The sequence below is a fragment of the Cynocephalus volans genome, chromosome 2, assembly GCF_027409185.1.
Source record: "Cynocephalus volans isolate mCynVol1 chromosome 2, mCynVol1.pri, whole genome shotgun sequence".
Classification (NCBI taxonomy): domain Eukaryota; kingdom Metazoa; phylum Chordata; class Mammalia; order Dermoptera; family Cynocephalidae; genus Cynocephalus; species Cynocephalus volans.
The window spans coordinates 150956715-150978442 of NC_084461.1; the positions used below are offsets into that span (position 1 = coordinate 150956715).

General features: G+C 47.3%; 1 protein-coding gene across 1 annotated transcript in view; it reads left to right on the top strand.

Annotated features, from left to right (window-relative positions):
* DOCK2 (dedicator of cytokinesis 2) overlaps positions 1-12982 on the top strand; it is a 396194-nt gene extending 383212 nt beyond the window's left edge. The window contains exons 47-52 of the mRNA XM_063087676.1: positions 6167-6304; positions 7866-7993; positions 8973-9144; positions 10153-10273; positions 11892-12034; positions 12920-12982. Coding sequence (XP_062943746.1) covers positions 6167-6304; positions 7866-7993; positions 8973-9144; positions 10153-10273; positions 11892-12034; positions 12920-12982 — 765 coding nt within the window. The remainder of the gene's footprint in view (positions 1-6166; positions 6305-7865; positions 7994-8972; positions 9145-10152; positions 10274-11891; positions 12035-12919) is intronic.
* Positions 12983-21728: the final 8746 nt, after the last annotated feature.

The window sequence follows — 21728 nt, forward strand, 5'->3', positions numbered from 1 at the left end:
AGGAGCTGGTGGGAGGCTCAGGGCAGGGAGCAGCAGTTAGCAGCTGCCTGTCCTCCCCTTCTCCCTCCTCGCCAGTCACTGTGCAAAGAAATGCAAGCGTTTGTGCTAGGGAGTTTCTGTTTCTCTAGGGAAATCAGAGAATGAGAAGTACTGGGTGCAGCCTCTTTTCTTAAAATAAGGATTCCTTATTCCAGTCCTTCTCTGCCTCTGCCAATTTATAAAAAGTGAGACTTTAAAAATGAAACACCAAGCACTACACATACACACTTTTCCTGAATGCATTTTATGTGTCTGGAATTTTTCTCTCCCTTTTTACCTTGTGCCACCTGTGAAACCCAAATATCCCCAAGGTCCCTAGCCTTCTGGGGTCGTCATGTCCTTTAATATTTAAATAATGATATTCTTCCTCACCGGCCCCAACTTGGGAAGCAGGAAAGCCAGGCTTTGATTGATTCCCCTCCTAGGATATTTCTGGGGTGCCCCAGGGAAGGCTAACATGTCGCTCAAATTCACTTCATCGCTGGGTGGCACTCAATCCATTACGCTGCTCTGGGCCTGTCCACTAGCACCTCTTCTCGTCTGTGTTCACCACACCCAAAGCACGGACCTCAGCCTCACAGCACAGCTGTATCACCAGGTCGTACTTTCTAAGAAAATTCTGCCAAAGTCTAGGAGCTAATTAGAGAAGCACTACAAACAAAGAAGAGAGACTTCAAATGTATTAGATGTTACTTCTTAAGAGCCCTTAGCTAGTCCCCTTTAGACAGCGCCCCCTACTGGCCACCTTCTCCTTAGCACCACCCGCTGCCCCGAGGCCACCACGTTACAGAGACGCACTTAACCTCCAAAGGAGATTGCCCTGGGCCATGTCCCTCCCATCCAGAGCCCAGGCACCCTAACTATGGGCACCTGCACTCAAAACGTGTAGCCCTGCTCATGCTGAAGGCAGCCTTTTTTGCAGTACTACACACAACAAATTAGTGCTTCCTCATCCATTCCATTTTGTGCATTCTTGCACCCTATGTTTATTGTACCCTGTGTCCCAGGCACAGTGTCGGGCAACAGAGATAGAGTGATGGACAAACCTAGGCCTGTTCCCCAACTGCTTGGAGCTTAATTCTAGACTGTATCTTGGTTTTGCAAAGCCAAGTAAACTTTGGATTTTCTCAAAACTTGAGAACCCAAGACTTCAAAGGGTGAATGTACTTACACCTCTGGCAACCCAACAAATGCCGAAGCTTTTAAAGTACATTTTGTGTTCAAGATTTCACAGATTTTTAAGATCGATAGTTTCTTAATGTTTTTTTCTTTGTAAAAACTTTCTCTATATTTATTGGCATAGAAAGTTGTTTAATATTACACACAAAGTACACACAGAAATATACAGCTCATTGATTTATCACAAAGCTTACAACCAAGTGACCACCACCCAGACATAGAAATAGAACTCTGCTAGCACCCCTAAGCCCACCTTATATAACTTCTCCTGGTCATTGGCATCCCTCCCCAAGATTGACCACTTTCCTGCTTTTACAGCAATTATTTACTTGCTTTTTAAAAATAGTTTTACTGCCCACTCACTCCTAAACACCATAGTTTACTTTGGATTATTTCTGACCTATAAATGAGTGGAACTACACAGTATGTGTTCTTTTGTGTCTTATTTTGCTCAATGTTATGTTTGTCAAATTCATTCATTTTGTTGTACATAGCTATCATTCATTCACTTTGTTGCTGTAAGTAGTCTACACAGTTGGATTCTATAACCAAAATATATTTATTCTTTTTTCTGCTGGTGGAGAATAGGGCTGATTTCAGTTTGGAGAAATTACAAGTAACAATGTTCTGGATATCCTTGTACATGTCTTTTTAGCACACATAAGCACAATTTCTGTTGTGTGTGTACCTAGGCATGGAATTGCTTGGTCATAGCATATGAGAATATTTAGCTTTAGTAGATACTGCCAAACTTCTATCACCATAGGTTAGTTTTGGCTGCTCTCGAGTTTCATACAAATTGTATTATACAGCATAAACCATTTTGTGTCTGTTTTCTCTTGCTTAGCATGATGTCCTTGAGAATCATTTCAGGTTGGTGCACATATCAGAGGTTCGTCTTTGGTTTCTAAGTGTTATCCATTGTATGAACATATAGTATACCAATTTATTGATCCATATTCCTGTTGGTAGACATTAGGGTTGTTTTTAGGTTTTGGGTATTATGGGTAAAGTTGCAATGAACGTTCGTGTTCATGTCTTCTGGTAGACGAAAGCACTCAATTCCCACAGTGCACCTCTAGTACTACAATTGCTGGGTCACACATGTTTAGCCTTACTGGATACTAGAAGCAGTTTTCCAAAGTGGCTGAACAAATTTACATTCTCACTGACAATTGGCACTGTGAGTCCTTTTAATTTTAGTCCTTCTGATGGTTGTGCAGTTGGATCTCAGTTTAGTTTTAAATTGTAATTTCTTCTTGAGCGATGGTGTTCAGCACCTTTTCACATGTTTATTGGCTTAGTTGGATAACCCTTTTTGGAAATACTTGTTCAAATCTTCTACTTATTCTATTAATTGAGTTGTCTTTTTATTATTGATTTATTATTGTTTACACATATTCAAGATATGAATCCTTTTTCAAATATATGTAGTACAGATATCTTCTTTCGGTCTATGGCTTATCTGTTTACTTTCCAAATCATGTATTGTGATTCATGGAAGTTTGTAATTGTGAGGTCCAGCTTATCTCCTTTTTTAATGATTAGCACTTTTGTGTCCATTTTAAGGGATGTCTACCTGAAGATCATGAAGGATATTCTCCTGTGTTTAATTCTGAAGTTGTATTGTTTCATCTTACACATTTAGGTGTATGATCCATTTTGACTGATGTGAAGTAAGGGGTGAATTATTTCACATACAGATTTCCAATTACTTCACCACTATTTGTTGAAAAACTACTTGCCCCACCTTTGACATAAAATGACCATATGTGTGTGTGTATTTCTGGACTTTCTGTTTTGTCCATTGGTCTGCTGCCCATGCTTGCACCAATACCCGCTGTCGTAATTACCATCACTTTATAGGAAGGCTTGACATCTAGTAGTGAGAGTACTCCAAATTGCTATTTCTCTTTAAGTTTATCTTGTTCTTCTAAGTTCTTTGTACTTCCATATAAATTTTAAAACCAGCCTGTCTATTTCTACACACTCCCCAAAGCACATTGAGATTTTGATTAGGAATGCATAAATATTTAGTTTAATTTTGGGAGAATTACATTTAACAATATCAAGTCTTCCAATTCATGAACATGAAATATCTCTCCATTTCTTTAGTTCTTTAATTTATCTCAGCAAAGATTTGTAGTTTTCAGTGTAGAGGTCTTTCACATAGTTTATTAGTTTATTCCTAGGTATTTTATATTTTTAATTCTATTGTCAATGATAGTGTTTTTTAATTTTCACTTTCTGTTTTTCAATATCAACACAATTGATTTTATTTTTTTTCGGTATGTTGACCTTGTATCCAGCAACCTTACTAAATTCACTTAATAAATTTGTTTGTAGATTCTGTTGAATGTTCTTTATGCACAATCATACCATCTGCTATTATAAAAAGTTTTACTTCTTATTTTTCAATCTTATACTATTTAATTATTCTTCTTGCCTTATTGCACTGATGAATACCAGAGAGTACATCGGTGTCCCCAGTGTCAGGACAGAGTCAATATTTCACACAGAGTATGACGATTTAGAGATGTTCCATTCTATGCCTAGTTTGCTGGTTTGTTGTGAATGGGTTTTTAATTTTCTATTAAGATACTCATTATTTTTCTCCTTTATTCTGTTAATGTTAATTAACATTATTATGTTTATTCTGTTAATGCTCTCCTTTATTCTGTTAGTTGATACAGGAATATTAAATCAACCTTGCATATATGAAATAAATCCTGATTTGTCATAATATATTATCCTTTTTATATATTGCTGATCTCTCTTTGTGTATGTGTTCTTTAGTATTTTTGCATCTATGCTCAAAAGATATATTAGCCTGTAATTTTCCAGTCTTGTAATACCCTTGTTCAATTTTTATAAGTTATTTTAGTCTCAAAGAGTGAGTTGAAGATTGTTCCCTATTTTTCAATTTTTTGGAAGAGTTTGTATAGAGTTGGCATTTTTTTTTTTTTTGACTGGTAAGGGGATTGCAACCTTTGGCACAGTGTGGTCTGCACCACGCTCAGCCAGTGAGTGCCCCGGCCATCCCTATATAGGATCCGAACCCGTTACCTCAGTGCTACCAGCGCTACACTCTCCCAAGTGAGCCATGGGGCCAGCCCTAGAGTTGGCATTTTTTAAATCCCCTTAATGTATCCTAGAATTTGTCAGTGAAGCCCTATGGGCCAGGAATGTTTAAAAGTGTATATTCAACTTACTTAAGAGTTTTCAGATTTTCTGTTTCTTTTGTATCCTTTTTGATAAATTATGTTTTTCTAGCAATTTGTCCATTTTATCTAAGTATTAAATTTGTTGACATAAACTTTTTAATAATATCCTCTTACAATCTTTTATAATGTTTTACTTCCTGTAGTGATACTCTTATTTCAATCCTGATATTGGTTATTGGTACCCTGTTTTCTTGATTAGTCTTTTTAGCAGTTTATCAATGTCATATCTTTGCAAAGAGCCAGCTACTGGCTTTGTTGATCCTCTCTGTTCTAAGTTTGTTTTCTGTCTCATTCCTGTCTGCTCTTACCTCTATTATTTCTTTCCTTCTGTCTGAATCGAAATGGGACCATTGCTTTCTCCAGAGTCAGACCCTTCAAGCTGTTACATAGGAAGATCTCCCCAGCTGCAGTGCCGCTGGCCATTTGAGAATTGGGAAGTGACGGTCTCACATCCATATGCAGACTTCAACCTCTTATTTCCATTCTGATTCCTGTTCTGCCCTCTGTTGTGCCTGGTACCCCTAAGTCCAGAGATCCTCATTCCAATTGTCCTAGAGGATAAGCTCCTGCTTCTTGGGGAAATGGAAATACATACCACTTGGCTGCAAGGTGAAGTGGTGGCATCTGGCAGTCCAGCTGCTGCTGATACTGAACTTCAACCCATCCCTCTGTGTTTGGCTCTTCCACTCACCCCAGGTTTTCTGTGGTGCCTGGTGCCTCCCATCCCTGAGCTTCTCCTGGGTTCCTAGAGGCAGACTGGCCTCTTCCTATCACCAGCTCTCTCCTCTGCTCTGGAAGGTCAGTTACCACCCTCCATCCACCATCCACCTGCACGTATTATGGGGCAGGTTCATAGATGTTTCCAAGTCTCACTGAAGATTTCAGTTTCTCCTTTGCCTTGTTTTGGGGAGACCTCCGAGAGAAGGAGGTAGAAACATCTTTATGTCATCATCATGGACAAATTACATTTTTTCCCCAACTAATCCATGCTGTCTCCCTTGTTTCCCGGAGGCCACACAACTACCTTCCCAGCTGTCCCTTATAGTGGCGACCACCACTCTCCCTGTTGTACCTACCCTGTATACAGTATCCATCGACCTCCTTTGTGGATAAATAAGACTTTAGCCCCCTCGCATCAGTCCTCCCCTCCTCCCCCAGATTCCCAAGATGTTTACATCACTTTTTAAAAGCTCCCTATTGGTTGGTTGACTTGATGATACTAACACTTCCATATCTTGCTTCAGCAGCCATGTAAAGTGTAGTTGCAAGTCCATGTTGTAAGACGAGGCTGTAGCCCCTCCTCCTTTTCCTCTCAGCTCTTCCCTTCCTCTGTCTCCAGCTTCTGACATTCATACTTTCACTTCTGTATTGCCAAGAACTTCTTAGTCAAAGCAACAGAGATTCCTCCCCTCTGCTCCCTGCCTTCTGCCCCTCAGTAGATCCTACAAGGGGGAGATTTTCCCAAGCATGTGGCCTCTAATGGGGTGGGTCCCTTCCATGGGACAAGGGCAGTTGGAGATCTTTCTCCCCCCTTCAGAGCAAACCGCAAGGTTGCAGCCTTCCCCATTCACTGTGTCTGGGGACCCTGTGTGCAGATCTCTGATGACCCTGAAGCCCTCGAATCCTTGGCAGGCAGAATGGATCTCAACCTCCTTGATAGCGTGGGTTCCAGGCTGAGGCCAGCTGGTCAGCCTCTGTTTCATCATTTACCACTTTCTCTCCAGATCCCCTTCCTGGGAGCTGGGATCAAGATCCACGAGAAAAGGGTGTCAGAAAACCTACGGCCCTTCCATGACCGGATGGAAGAATGTTTCAAGAATCTGAAAGTGAAGGTGGAGAAGGAGTATGGAGTCAGAGAGATGGTATGGTGGTCCTTGTGGCCAGGAGGGGTAAGACAGGGTGGGGCAGGGCAGGGGAGGGTGATGGAGACCACAGCTAGAAGGGAACCAGCAAAGGAACCTGCCCTCGAGGAGAAGGGACTGATGGCCAGTATTGCTGAAGTCGATCCAGGGGAACTTTCCTATAAACTTGGTTCCTTAAAAATCACCCCCAGTAAAGACATTACAAATTGAGCCCTTAGCACTCAAGGGACTGTATAATAATAAAAGCTGCATTGATGAAGCACCTACTATGTGCTAGACCTGATCTAAGCACTTTACATCTGCATTTAATCCTCACAGCAAGCCTGGGCTGTAGGAATGATTTTTAGCCCCTTGTGTTTCTTCTGAAGTTCAGAATTGTCAGGTAACTTGCCAAAGGCGACATAGCAGGCAAGTGAAGGTCAAAGTTACACCTGGCTCTGCTGGCTTCAGAGCCAGTGCTTTTAGCACTGAGCTGCATGGTTCTTTATCCTCTTCCCCATAAAGTGGAAGCATAAGACATCAAGACTACACTGTTCCTTAAAGACCATCTGGCCCAACTCTCTCGTTTTACAGATAGGAAGACTGAGGCCCAGAGAGGGGAAGTGAGTTACTGGAAGAGCCTAGAGGTGAACTCAGGTCTAGTGTCTTTTGGTTCAAAGATTTTTCCCATGAGACAGGTTGCCTCTTTCAGTACTCCCTATGTGGAATCCTGCAATGTGATCCTGAGGCTAACTGCCTGGATTTAGGTCAGATTTCACAGATAAAAAGCACAGTCCTCCACAGATCACCCTACCCCCTCAGACACCAGCCACAAGTTCCAGGGTCCCCCGGCCACCCATACTTCTGCTCAGCTGTTACAAAGTGGGGGTTCCCACTTCCTCCTCAGATTTGATAATTCATTAGAACAATTCAGAACTCAGGAAAGCACCATATTTATGATTTCAGTTCAGGATACAAGTCAGGACTGGTCAGATGAAGAGATAAACAGGGTGCAGTCTGGGAGGGTCCCAAACATGAAGCTTCCATGTCCTTGGGTTCCCCCTCTGACACATTGATGTGTGATCACCAGCCAGAGAAGTACACCTGAGCCTAAGTGTCCAGAGTTTTTATTGGGGTTTCATTATGCAGTCATGACATTGAATCATTGGCCACATGATTGAAATCAATCTTCAGCCCCCATTCCCTCCCTGGAAGTTGAGCTGATAGTATATGGCTCGAAGCCCCAGCCCTGTAATCACATGCATGGCTGACCTTTCTGGACTGGCCAGTCCCATCCTGAGTCATCTCTGTAGCATAAAGGCAGGTATGATTCAGGGGGCCACCATGAGTACAAAGACATTCTTTTCACACAGGAAATTCCAAGGATTTAGAGATTGCCTTCCAGGGACCAGGAATAAAGGCCAGCCAAACTCCAAGTACAATAACCCCCTAGCCTCAGCCAGCCAGGACAGCTTAACAGCTGCTTCCCTTCCCAGCCTGACAGTTCTGCCTGCCCAGGTGGAGGAGGCAGGCAGCAGAAGGCTGAGGCCACACCACTAACCTCCTGTTTGTTCTGCCACAGCCGGACTTCGACGACAGGAGAGTGGGCCGCCCCAGGTCCATGCTGCGCTCCTACCGGCAGATGTCCATCATCTCTCTGGCCTCCATGAATTCTGACTGCAGCACCCCCAGCAAGACAACATCCGAGAGGTCATTCCCTGCCCCCAGCCAGCCCTGCACCTTGGCCTCCCTGGCCCAGCCCCTGGAAAAGCCTCCCTCCGTCTCTTTCTTCCCCAGAGGCTCCCATTCTACTCCTTGCTGCTTTCAGTGTGAAAGCCTCTCCCCATCCAGAGCCTCATTAAAGCCCTCACAACTGCCCCATGAGGCTGCATGGTTAAGTGCCATGTTTAGAAGGTCATCAGAGGCTCAGAGAGGCAAGGTGGCTTTTCCTGAGGACCCACCAGGACTCACCTGCAGCCCCCAGACTCCCAGTCCAGTGATCACTACCAACCAGCCAGAGCTCCTGATGGAGCATCCATCTGGAATGTTCTCAGCTCTGACAGGGGTCCAGTCCCTCCCAAGGGAGCTCTTTCCAACCAGGACTGGAAATCCCCATTGCAGAGCTCCTCCTCCTGCCCTCCCCCCAACCTCTGTCAAAGGCCTCTCTCTTGCACCCCCTTCCACCTTCCTGGAGCCCTCTGGCTCTACCCTGCCCAACTCAACTGTTCTAATAATAGACACCATGAAAAATCCAGCTCCCACCATGTGACAAGAATGTGCTAAGGGTTCCTCAGATCTCATCACATGGCCGTTCTGCGAGGTCATTGCAAATACTCCCGTTTACTGAAAAGGAAATGATGGCTCGGGGAAGTTGAGTGATTTACCCAAAGTCATTCAGCTAAGAAGTGGCAGAATCCAGATCCATGTTTTAACCAGTTTTCTCCATTTGCCACTAGTCTTTCTTTTTTTATGACTTACCTCCTTCAATTTTATTTACCTCTGCTTTTTGAATGTTTGCAAATTAAGCAAGTGCCTTCCTAAATTCTCTGCAAGGTTAACTGATCTATCCTTGACCTTGGAGTGATAGCTCAGTCAGTGTGAAGGTCCCCTTTGGCCCTCTGGGTCCCTGCAAGGCCGTTTCACTGAAGTTCTAACTGCAGTTTCTACTGCCGTCCCTCTTACCCTTCAGCTTTGACCTGGAATTAGCACCACCCAAGACTCCGAAAGTGGAGCAGGAGGAGCCAATCTCCCCAGGGAGCACTCTGCCTGAGGTCAAGCTGCGGAGGTCCAAGAAGAGGACGAAGAGGAGCAGCGTGGTGTTCGCAGATGAGAAAGCAGCAGCCGAGTCGGACCTGAAGCGGGTGAGCGGCCAAGGCAGGTCGCCTCTCCACCGCTGTTAGCAAATCTCTATTACGGGCCAGGCACAATACCCAGGGCTTGGAGACATGGTCCCACTCAAGCCACACTGATGCAGGGCAGTGGGTGTTGCAGGAGCACCATGTGAGGAGTGGGGAGGTGAAGCACGTGCTCATGAAAAGGGACATGAGGAAGCCAGGATCTGAACTCAGGCCGCTGGACTCCAGGGCCTATGCATTCCTTTCCACCATCGTAGAGAGCTCTGTACAGCTGGGGAGAAGCAGCCTTTTCCCCCACTGATGGGCAAGCAGCCCACCTGGTGCTGCACAGCCCTCAGCCCTCTGTCCCCAGCCCCACAGCCATTCCAACCATTGACATCCCAGACTCTGCTAAACTCCTCCTGTACCCCAGGAGCCCAGGTGGGGATGCAGAGATGAGAATTTCATCACCCTGGCTTTGAGAGTTTTGGTCTTGTAAACCAATAACTATTTAATAATGAGACTTGGTGCCAGAGAGTCCTGGGTACAGTCTTGGTTTCCCTGTGGAAAAGAGGTTTGTTGAAAGTATTCTGGGAACCTGGGAGGGGGAGTGAGATTAATTGTCCTGACTGGGGAGGGGTACCAGGTGAAAGGGCAAGGGGCCAGCTAAAAAGCTTTCTGGTGAAGAAAGTACCCTCCACAAACTTCCCAGTGGACCTCCGAGGCTACTCTTGCCCAGGGGAAAATGGGTAGAAATAAGTCCTCTTTGTTTCACAATTCTAGAGGGCACCATTCACATGATAGACTAGATGAATGTCCCCCCTCCCCTACACACACATCCCTGGAGTTGTACAGTATGTGACCTGTGCAGGCACACATGGCAGGCTGGCACAGAATGGTACAAAACAGAATACATGAATGTAGAGTTGGGTCCATAGAAACCATGTCAAGCCCTCATCCCTGACATTTCAGGGCCCAGGCATGTCTCATGCTAAGCCTCTGTGGTATGTGTGTGTGTGTGGTATATTCATCCAGCTTTCCAGGAAGCATGAGTTCATGAGTGACACCAACCTCTCGGAGCATGCGGCCATCCCGCCCAGGACGTCCATCCTCTCTCAAATGAGTTTTGCGAGCCAGTCCATGCCCACCATCCCAGGTACTCACCCTGCCACCACCAGCGTGGGGGGACAGAGGTAGTGCGGGCCACCAGCCTGGCGGGTGGAGGATGGGTGGGGCCATGTCTTCACAGCAAAGTGAACCAGGCATTCGGGGGTGAGAGCCTCTCCTCACGGTGCTCCTGCCCTCCAATCTCTCCCCACATCCACCGCCTCCTGTGGGTGAAATCATCCCAGCAAGCTCCAAACAGCGCTGGGGTGGAGGCCTGCTATCCTTCTGGTCCTCAGGATTCACCAGGAATCCACTTGTCACAGCAGGTGGCCCTGTGTTCTCAGTCAGCCAGGCCTCCCCAGGGATCGGAAGTCTGCCCTGGTATGTCCCTGAGACCTGTGGCCCCTTTTTACACCACATCTGACAACTGCAGAACTTTTGATGCATAGATGCTGTCCATCCCTCACCCCATCACTCACTCATTGCCCAGCGTGGAGGTTAGCAGCACACAGCTGACTATTCCTAACTCACAGAGGGGAACCTGAGTCCCCAGCAGGGGATGCAGCATGCCCTATAGTGCTTCATCTGGCATGCAACAAGTCCTTAGTGTCTGCTGCTCCATGCCAGGCTCTCTGTGGCAAGGGCCAGGACAGAGAGAAGCAAGACAGAGCCAATGCTGCCCCAGTGGAACCTGGCAGGTAGATAGCAGCGGAGACACGTGCTGTTGCCTGAGTGCTGCTGGTGCCTGGCCCTGGGCTAACTTTTCTCCTTCATTATTTTATTTATGCTGCAGCACCCACCTATGAAGGAGATAATGTCATTCACCCCACTGTACGGGTGAGGAAACTGAGGCACTGAGAATGTTGGTCTCCTGCCTGTCACGAGCTAGTAAGTGGCAGAGGCTGAGTTCAGACTCAGGCCCTCTGCCCTGGAACCGTGCCCTAACCACTGCCAGCTGCACCATGCAGGGTAGCCCAGACACAGCTGTGGTGTTTGAGTGAGCACATGCCATTTCGCCCACGTCTCTCAGTGGGTCTAACAGCATCCTGGAGATCCATGCTCATACTCCCGTTTTGCAATATCAAAACTGACATCAGAGGGGCAGCTAATTTTTCAGGTCTCTGTGACTCTAAGCTGGGGCTGTAACCACCAAGCCATCTGGCCCCTCCACCAGGTGGCACCTGGGTTGGAGAGGTGGAGGGGGCACTCTCCCCACTTCCCCCTGCTTTTGGTGAAAATGGGAAATCTAGGTTGTTGGTATTGGGAGGTGAAGGAAGAGTAAGTTCCTATTGCCTCCCTACCCTGGGACAAACAGGGGCCTTTGTTCCCTGAGGGAGTCAGGGCCCAAGAGGCAAAGGGCCTTCCCTCCCTCAGCCCCCATGTTTCCAGAAGCCCTTGGATGAGGCTTTGGACAGGGGCCAGGAGGCAGGACCACTGTCTGCAGGGTTTGGCAAGCCTCACCTGAAGAGGACAGCTTCAATGCCCCCTGGAATGGCAGGAAACGGACCTCCTGCCTCCTTCTTGGCAGACACCATGTTTGATCCCTGGGTGCTGGCTCTGTCTCACAGCCCATCCCCCGTCGTCTCCATCAAGTCACCCTTCCTGTCCCTTGGGTGCCGCCTCTCCTCCACCCACTCACTCACACCCTGTCTCTGCTCCCCTTCCAGCCCTCACACTCTCGGTGGCAGGCGTGCCAGGGTTGGACGAGGCCACCACATCCCCCCGCCTCAGCCAGACCTTCCTCCATCTCTCAGACGGTGACAAGAAGACGCTTAAACGAAAGAAGGTCAATCAGTTCTTCAAGACGATGGTGAGGACCCAGAAGGGTAGAAGGAAGGGAGGATGTTGGGAGGAGAAAGAGAAGAGAGCAGCGCAGAGGAGAAAACGGGGGCGCATGCATGTGCGCGCTTGTGTGTGGTTGTGAGCATGTGTGGCCACTCCCAGGTAGGCATGGTTGGGGGCCCTGAGCTCTGGGACACTGTCCAGCAGTGCCCGGAGTGCAGTTCTCCTCTGGGGACCCAAGTGACTCCTCTGACCAGGACTGACCCAGCTAGGGGCTGTGCAGGGCTCAGAAGCAGCAGGCAGCTAGTTCCAGCCTAAATTGCCCTTTGTTGCTCCTGTCCGAGCCACTCGGCACCTGTCTTCGGAAGCTGAAAGTGCTTTTTTTCTTTGAAGCACTTTCATTCCAAAATTCTACAAATTAAAAGCTAGTTTTGAAGCACTGACTCTTCAAGTCCCATCTCCTGTTGTTACTTGTCAGTCTTTGCTCAAGATCGAGAAGGTACCATGACATTTCTGATCCTCCAGATAATATTGATCAGACTAGGCTACTATGAAAATCACAAGTTTACTGCGAGCGTGCAGTGAGTCAGGCACCACGCTAAGCACTTCCCCACACCCCATTTGATCTTCCTCCATCTGGATGAGGATTTTATATGGTTCACGGAGTTAGGGAAGCGATGTACCCGAGATCACACAGCCAGTGAGGGGTCCCAGAAATAGCAAAGCCTGTGCTTTAACCACTGCCTAGTACTGCATCTCTAGCCAAACCCGAGATCATGGCAGCTCACACTCACTGGGCTTTGGGCAGGGGGCAGTGTAGCAGCCCTTGTGATTGGGACTGGGAAGCCCCACTTTGGTGCTCATGAGAACCCCATCTTGGTGTTGTGTGTGTTTGCTCTCTTCTCCCACACAGCTGGCCAGCAAATCGCCTGAAGAAGGCAAACAGATCCCGGACCTCCTGTCCTCGGACCTGTGAGATGCTGCTGACCGAGGCTGCACAGGGAAAGCCAGGGAGGGGAGTTTCCAGAAGAGGAGAGGCATGGGTGGCAAGAATGTCCTTATCATTTGTCCTCACTTAGAGGAGACAGAGGGGCAAGTGGATCCCTGAACTTGAGTGGTAATACACTCAGCCTCAGCTGGGGCAGGGGAAGGGTGGTGGATGGGGAAGACCCACCATGGATTCTTGGGCCATGAGGACCCAGCAAGAATGTCTTCTTCCAGAATCTTTTTATAACCCAGTTTCTTAGGTATAAGGAACTGTGTTTTCATTTCATTTTCTAAGTCCCAGCACTTAACAGAACAGAAAAGCCTCTAAATATTCTTTTTTTTATTCTATTTTTGGTTACTGTTTGTACCTTACATTTTTTAATACAACCAACCAGTCTCTTTTCTAGCTCACCATCTCTGTAGTTTTGCTCTTTCCTACTGACAATAAAAGTGGTTCACAGATGCCTCGTTGCCTAATTCTGTTTCTGAATCCATTGGCCCAGGACTGGGCAGGAAGGTCCCTGGAGGCTGCAGTGATATTAAGGGGCCTATCCTAATGCCAATTTCCCCACCTCATCCATGCTATTCCTAAGAATCTTCTCCGTGACTCTGCTTTCTTAGGGGCCAGACCCTGGGTTACTGAGATGCTGGGAAAATCCACCCAGAATCTTCCTGGTGTCGTCTGAACAGTGGGGAGTGTCATACCACCTTTCTCCCCTTCTGGAAAGAGATAGCAAAACCACCCAAGTCTGGTCACTCTAATAAAGACCCCAACCAAATGCTCAAGCATTAGGGAAAGAGAAGTCTGAGATCCAGTGGACTCACGGTCCAGCCTTTGGATCTTGTCACCAGAAGTGGTGAATTTCCTTGGAGGAATCCCTCGGCTTCTCAGTTGAGGCCCAAGGGAAGCGAGGAGCTCCATCGGGCAACAGCAGACAGGACGGCAGCAGATCGCACCTCTGCCGTCTGCAGGGAGTCTGCAGAGGAGGGGTCTTGGCAGGAGGCTGAGGACTCCATGTGGGAAGGAAATTGACGCTTGATGGAGGTTAAGTGCGTGGCAACATGGGCTTCAGAACTAGAGCCCTCTAGAGACCTTGGGGAGGATGCTCACTTCTTGGGGCCGATCCCGGGGCTGTAGCGAGGAATGCGAGATAATGATGATGGTGACTCAAATTTACCGAGCCCTGACTGTCCCTGGCACAGTGTTACAAACATGACAAGAATTTACACCCTGAATCTTGACTGCCTAGACCCTAGGACCTGGGTGCAATTATTACTAAGATAAGGAAACTGAGGGACACAGGCGTAAAGTGACCTAAGATCACACTAAGTAAGTGAAAAAGCTGAGATTCAAACCCAGGAAGCCTGGCTCGTAGCCATTACCTTATATTATCTCTGGACACTTACTGCGCAGGATATCCTGAGTCATGGTAGCCTTTATCCACCCTAGTCTTTCCCTGGTGGCCTCTGTGTCCCATCTTCAAGCCCCAGACCTGTTGCCTGGTCCAGCTTCCAATATTCTCAACAGTCCAGAAAGTTCTGTCATGGTGGCAATTGGGGTTTTGGCTGCATTGTGGGTTCTCTAAGGTGAGTAGACAGCACCTAGAGGATTGATATCAGGCTGAATTCACTTTCCAAAGTCAGAAGAAAAGTGTACATGGGCAGAGGAGCCCCAAGGAGTGTCACACGTAGACACCAGATCACCGTGTGCCCTTTGCCATCTCTGTCAACCCTTTTCTTTCTTTTTCATCTCTATGTTGTAAGTTTGAGCTTCTCCGGCCTGTTTTTTTCTCTCAGTACAAACAAATGAAATCCCAGTGTTTCATCTTGGGATATCAGCCCTTCCAACTACCAGTGGGGCCAAAAAATCTCAATGAATAAAGGAAAATGGCTCCCTCTTTTTCCACAATTACAGCAAAACAGAATCCTGTGTCCTGGAACCGCAGGTGTTATTTCTCAGTAAGGAGCCTTGTAACACACCCAGATTCAGAGACCGTGGCTATGTCCTGGGAAAGGAAGCTTTCACCTTTAAAAATTCTGTAATTCTGATTGACCTCCTCTCTTGACAATGTGTGGCCCTGGTAATGATAGTGCTGAGTTCTGTTTCCTGAAAACTATTACTATGTGTGAGTGTTCTCAGTAAGACTGAAGGGCACCGTTGGCACACTGCTCTTCTCCCATGTAAATGGAGCAAAACGTGACACCCATGGATTCTTATTTAAACAGTTTAGAGTCAAATCTCGCTTCAATTAGGACCATCAGCAGGTTGATGGTCCACTTGGCATTTTACTGAGAGAATTGCAGATGCTGGTGCTCCACGACAGAACAGCAGAGTGTCAGTAGGAATGACAACAGAGAGCAATGGTCACAGGACAGCTGCCGCTTACCGGGCACCATTCGGTGCATGCTCCTCTTAAATCTTCACGCCGATCCTGTGAGGTAGGCACGGGGCTCCCAACCACACTAACGTGAAAACCCAGGCTTGTGCAGCCTGTGATGTGCCCTTGTCACCTGCTAGTCAGGGGCACAGCCAGCTCTGTCCATTCCAAGCTTTAATCCTTAATCCAATGCTCACTTTCTGCCACTGTCCCCGGCTCACTGTCAGACTCTATTAGCATAGTGTGTGCTTGGTCATAAGTCTCCCCCACACTGCCACTGGTGGCACCTAAGATGAATGAAGGTGGAGGGTAGGTGTTTGGCACAGCCCTCCTTGTGCCAGTGGATGTTCCCTTAGCGTTACCAGGGTCTGTCCCAAATAAGCTAGTGATGTTAAGAAAGGTTTCTGCCTGCAGAACTCCCAGAGGGAGGGAGCGCTGGATGGGGTAGGCAGGAGGGAGGAGAGGGACGAGGATCCAATTTGTATGTCTTTCTCTCTTGAAGTAGTTTCCCAGGACCCTTAGAGATCACTTCATTCAACACTCTTATTTTACAGAGTTAAGTGACCTGTCCAAGGCCACACAGCTGTGATCAGCATGACTCGGTCTGGAATCCAGATCGGCTGACTGTGTTAAGTTCTCCTTTCAGGTGATCTCCCCAAGGTGGTACTCTCTCACCTCTCTTTAAGCACCCAGAGACCCCTTGCTCTCTTTAAGCACCGAGAGACCCCTTGTCTGACACTGGGACAGAGTTGATACCTGTGATCTAGGGCAATAAGTTTCCTCACCTTAGGAGAAGGGAATTTTTTTGCCTTATGTCTAAGCATGAAGTAAAAGTCTTCTTTCTTCCAGACTTTCAGGCTTATGCCAGCAAGGAGGAAAGAAATTGAGGGAAACAAATGGCCTTCCTGGCAACTGAAATCTGCCTGGGCTCTGCCCCCCCAGACATCCTAACCTGTAACACAACTGTTTGCTGCTCCTGTCTGAACCCTGGGTGCCTCTGCCTCCCTGTCATAGCTCCAATTCCTCAGGAAACAGATCCCCAGGCAATGACTGAATGCCCGTGCTTTTGGGGGGCTGTGCAACCCTAGGGGAGTGAGCGAGAGGGGAAGGGGACAGGAAGCAGTGGAAGGTGGGGTGTTAACTATGCTGGCCTTTGCTTCACAATAAGCCACAAGGAGATTCAGCTTATTGGGCAACACTGAGCAGGATATCTATGGACAGGACATAGGGAGAAATCTCACCTGAGAATTGTCTGTGGAAAGGAGGAAGAAGGGGGAATTTCTTTGCCCAGCTATCCCCCTACCCCAGTCTCCTGTTTCTCATCGGTCAAAGTTCACTCTATTGGGGTCTTATTCTGCATTGCATCATCTGGCCCTTTCAGCGGCTGCTTAGGAAGTGAGATTCCACACCCCACATGCAACATCATGTCCAAGTCCAGAATTTGTGAAGGAAACCAGCTCCTCAGGTCATGAGGCCAGCTGTTTTGGCTCTGCAGCAGCAATGAAGGAGAAGACCACGTTTTCCTGGACAAGCAGCTGGCTGACCCCAGGTGGTGGGGTCACACGAGCCCAAGCAGAAGCAGTTGACCACGGTGGCTGCTGAGGCAACAACGACGGCTGAAGAATCCAATAAGGTCTATGCGACTGGAATATTCAGACCCTCCCATGCCTTTCCATTATGTCCTGCTTTCCTTCTACCATACAGATCCTCCATTTTTTGTTGAGTATCCTTTCCTAGGAGGGGTTGTCCAAGTCCAATCAGTCACAGAGTCCTTTTCAAAGTGGTGGCCAGTTATGATCTCCCAAATAATGTAAGGCAAGATTTGCAAAACACGCTACAGTAGCTGCTGCAACTGGACTAAGACTATAGTGGATATTCATCATCTCCTTCCTCCACCACTCAAATTTCCCTGACCCACAGCTAGCACTTCACCTATGTATTAGTCCGTTTTGTGTTGCTATAACAGAAATATCTGAGACTGGGTAATTTATAAAGAAAAGAGGTTTATTTGGCTTACGATTCTGGGACAGCTGCATCTGGCATGGGCTTCAGGCTGCTTCTACTCATGGCGGAAAGTGGCAGGCAGCCGGCAGGTACAATCAGATCACATGGCGAGAGGAAGCAAGAGAGAGGAAGCAAGAGAGAGAGGAGGTGCCAGGGTCTTTTAAAAAATCGGCTCTCCTGGGAACTAAAAGAGCAAAATCTCACTCAGGACCCCCATCCCCCAGAGAGAGTATGAATCCATTCATGAGGGATCTACCCCATGACACAAACAGCTTCCATCACTGCCACATTGGGAATGAGATTTCCACATGAATTTTGGTGGGGACAACACATCCAAATTCTGTCAACCTGGTAGGGTGATGACCTAGACTTCCCATCCCCAAAGGGTCGAGCCATTAGTTGCCCTGTCCTTCTTGGTTTGTGGTGGCTGCATTGACTAGGTCCTCCTGTACTCAGGGTCAGTCACCCCAGCCTTTGCTGATGCATGAGCATGAGAAGCCAAGTGGCCAAGTGGTAGGCACACTTCCAGTTCAATGGGGGCTTTACTGAGTCCAGCAGCAGAAGTGTTTCCTCTGTTCCTACCTAGTGACTATGTTATGGGTTAATTTGTGTTTCTCCCACTGCCCCTGCCAAATTCATATGTTGAAGTATAATCTCCAATTTCTCAAGATGTGACCTAATTTGGAGATAGGGTCTTTAAAGAGGTAATCAAGATAAAATGAAGTCATTAAGGTAAGTGTTAACCCAACATGAGTAGCATCCTTATGAAAAGAAGAAATTTAGAGACATGCATGCACACGGAGAAGGCCATGTGAAGACAAAGACAGAGATTGGAACAATGCCTCTATATGCCAAGGAACACCAAAGACTACCAGCAAAGCAGGAGAAGTTAGGGGAAAGACATGGGACAGGAAGAACTAACCCTACTGACATCTTCTAGTCTCTAGAACTGTGAGATAATGAATTTCTGTTGTTTCCACCACCCAGTTTGTGGCATTTGCTATGGCAGTCCTAGCAAATTAATACAGACTGGGATCTCAAGTCTGGCAAAGCCCAAGATAGCAGAGACAGGAGATATCAAGTCCACAGTGGGTCACTGGGTGTGATAGCGAGAAAGGTTTCTTCTCCTCCCACCAGTTGGCTCCCAGCTTTGGGAGCATTTGGAGACATAGTATCATATATCAACCATTTACTGCAGTGGGCAGACAGTGCCCTGATACTGGGAAGTATTCCCCCAGATCCTGGGGGTATTGTCCCCAGCTAGTATCATGGCTGTGACTTCAAAACTCTATACCACTGTTCCATCTGGTGGACTGCTTCTTAATGATGGAGTTCACGGTAGAGCCAGTGAATCCCATGGCCTTTAGTCCATTGCCCTAAATTCCTTGCTAAGAATGAGTTCCTTCTTCCAAGTCAAGGTGTGTGGAATATCAGGTCAATGGATAAGGCTTCCTGTAAGCCCGTAGGTGATAATGCTGACAAAATCATCATGGACCTTAGAAGGCAAACCAGTATCTAGAGAGTGTTTTAATCCTGGTAGGGATGAATTGCTGCTCTTTCCAGGGTAGAAAGATCCCAGTGTAAGCGGCCCAATACCAGGTGGCTGACTGGTCTCCCTAAGAGGGAGTGCCACGTCACAGACTCAGTGTCAGACTCTACTGCTAGCTGGTTGGACGCTCAGCAGTAGAAATAACTGTATTCAGCTTTGATGACAGGGATTCCTTGTTTTTGGACCCATGTACAGCCTCTGTCTCTGCCACTATCACCAGTTGCTTCACGGGCCCTTTGAACAGCAATGGATGGCTAAGGAGCAAGGCTGAGCTACAGGACTGATCATCCAGTTTACCTGATTGTTGAAAGACTGATCTGTGGTCTTCCTGGTGAGCAATAAAACATGGATCTACAAGCTTTGAGTCCACTCCACTGGACCACAAATATACTTCTTCCCCAGATCCCCAGTAATCAATATTCCAGTATTATTCTTTTCAGTTCTTTGACCAACAAAGTCATTTTCTATTGCCCAGGAGTGCAAATGTCTGTTTTAGTTTATGTCTCCCTGTATTAAAAGAAGACAGCCAAGTGCTCTTCCCACAGCTCTACCACCAGGCTGCATCGCAGCTGCAGGTCATTTCCAGCTAGCACCAACATAACACGCCAACCTGTCAGTGACCAAGGCTTTAGTCCTCTTCTTCTTCACAGTTGGTGGTATGGAATCCCTCCATGAGTCCATAGGTGTAGGCTGAAGGAGAGGCATCAGGGAAGCAAAAGGGGATTCTGGGCCACAAGTTCCCATAATTTACTCATGCCTTGTAGACTTGCTTGAGCCTGATCCCAAATGTACCGCTTCCAAAATACTATGGATTTCTACCATGGCCATGCACCTTGTGGCTTGGAGACACCCCTGATGCCCAGGATGAGCATCTCAAGTTGCACTGTCACTTGGTGTCCCATAATGAGGTACTTAGCCTCTGCTAGGACCCAGTAGCACCCTGGGGTCTATTTTTCAAACAGAAGGTCAAGGAGAACATAGCTTTGCTTTAGATTCCTAAGACGTGCTATAATGATCCTACAGGGCCTTGTTAGAGACCTCATTCTACATCCACATCTACCACAAATAGCTCCCTCATCATCACATCTGCTGGATCGTATGGCCCCAGAGGCACAGCAGCTTGAACCACAGCCTGGACCTGCTGCAGAGCATTTTTCTTCAAGGTCCACTCAAATTGGTATGCTCCAGAGTCACTTGATAAATAGTTTAAAGCAGTATGCCCACATTTTCTTTGTCCAAAATTCAAAAAGACTCATTAACTTCTATGCCTCTCTTTTAGTAAAAGGAAATCTGAGATGCAACAGCTTGTTACTTATATTGAAGGTGATGTCCCAGCATGCCCTGACCACTGGAGCCCTAAATACTGGTGACAATCACATCAGTAAAATATGGCAGGCCCCTAAGTCACTCTGAGGTTCATTTCCCACCCTCGTAGCATGTATGTGTCTTAAGAGGTAATCTAGGGTGCCTGACACTCCCTGACCACCAAGTCAATGAGCATGATGTTATCAATATAGCGGAATAGTGTGATGTTCCCTGGAATGTCAGTATAAGCGAGGTCTCCATGGACTGTATTAGGACAGAAAGAAGGAGAATTGACATAGCACTGGGGCTGTACAGTGCAGATGTCTTCCTGCTATGTCACAGCCACCTTCTTTTCATCTTCCTTTTATACGCATGCTGAGAAGAAAGCATTCACCAAATGAATAGCCACATACCAAGTAGCAGAGGCTGTACTGACCCGTTCCCTCAAAGATACCAAATCCCACATAGTGTCTAGTAACATTGATGGTGGTCCACTATCATCTGTCATGATTCACTTCATGTTTAGAGAGGACAGACAGGTAAACTGAATAGAATATTATGGGGGCCACCACCTCGACCTTCTTCAACAGTTGTGTTCATCTCTGCAATTCTTTCTTCTGGTCTTGGCAAGATGTGTAGTTTCTGGGATTTCTACTCAGACCTACTGTGATGGGTCTAACAGAAATGGTCAAAAAACAGATGTGTATATGTGCATGTTCTATATTCAGGAATCAGGCCAAACCCCTATCACTTGGTCTCCACTGGGCCAACTCTAACCTGAGGACCATATGGAGTTTTGGGTCCCCTGGTGTTGTTGTCAACTGAGATCCCATATCTACCAGTCTTTGGGAAATGTACATATTCCTTTTCTTCTTCCCCACAGTCACCTTGACAAATGGCCAGAATTCCCTTTGGGAAAAGATCAGAGGACAGAGAAGTGCTGTCCAAGAAAACACAACCCAAGGATTAAGAGCTGACGGTTTACCTGGGAGCGAATGACCAGGCAGCAGGAGCGAGGCAGGCAAAGACAGGGAGCAACTCCAGACCATGCATTGCTGCGCTGGCCGCTGCTTCATGACGGGCGGCAAAGAAACGCTGTTGCTCAACAGAGGTGCTTGCTCATCCGCTGTCGACATCCCTCGACAGGCTACATGGAGAATGTTCCATCCCCATACTTATTTCTCACTGGCCAAAGCGAGCACCAGGTAACTCCCTGCATGTCCAGGCTACATCCTCCAGCTCCTTTGGCAGCACTGGGAAGCCAGATCTCAGACCCCATCATATGGCATTTTACTCGAGTCGGGATCAGCCAGAGACTCCAGGAGTGTGGTTGGTCAGCCTGACCATGCAGCCGCACAGCGTGAGGGGAGGGGAGAGGAGGTCCAGCCTTCCCATCCAGATGACTCACTGGCCCTACACAGGTGGTAGTCCACGAGTGGAGTAGGCTCAACCCGCTCCCACTGGAATGCACTGGATCGTCCCTTCCAGGCAAGACCCCA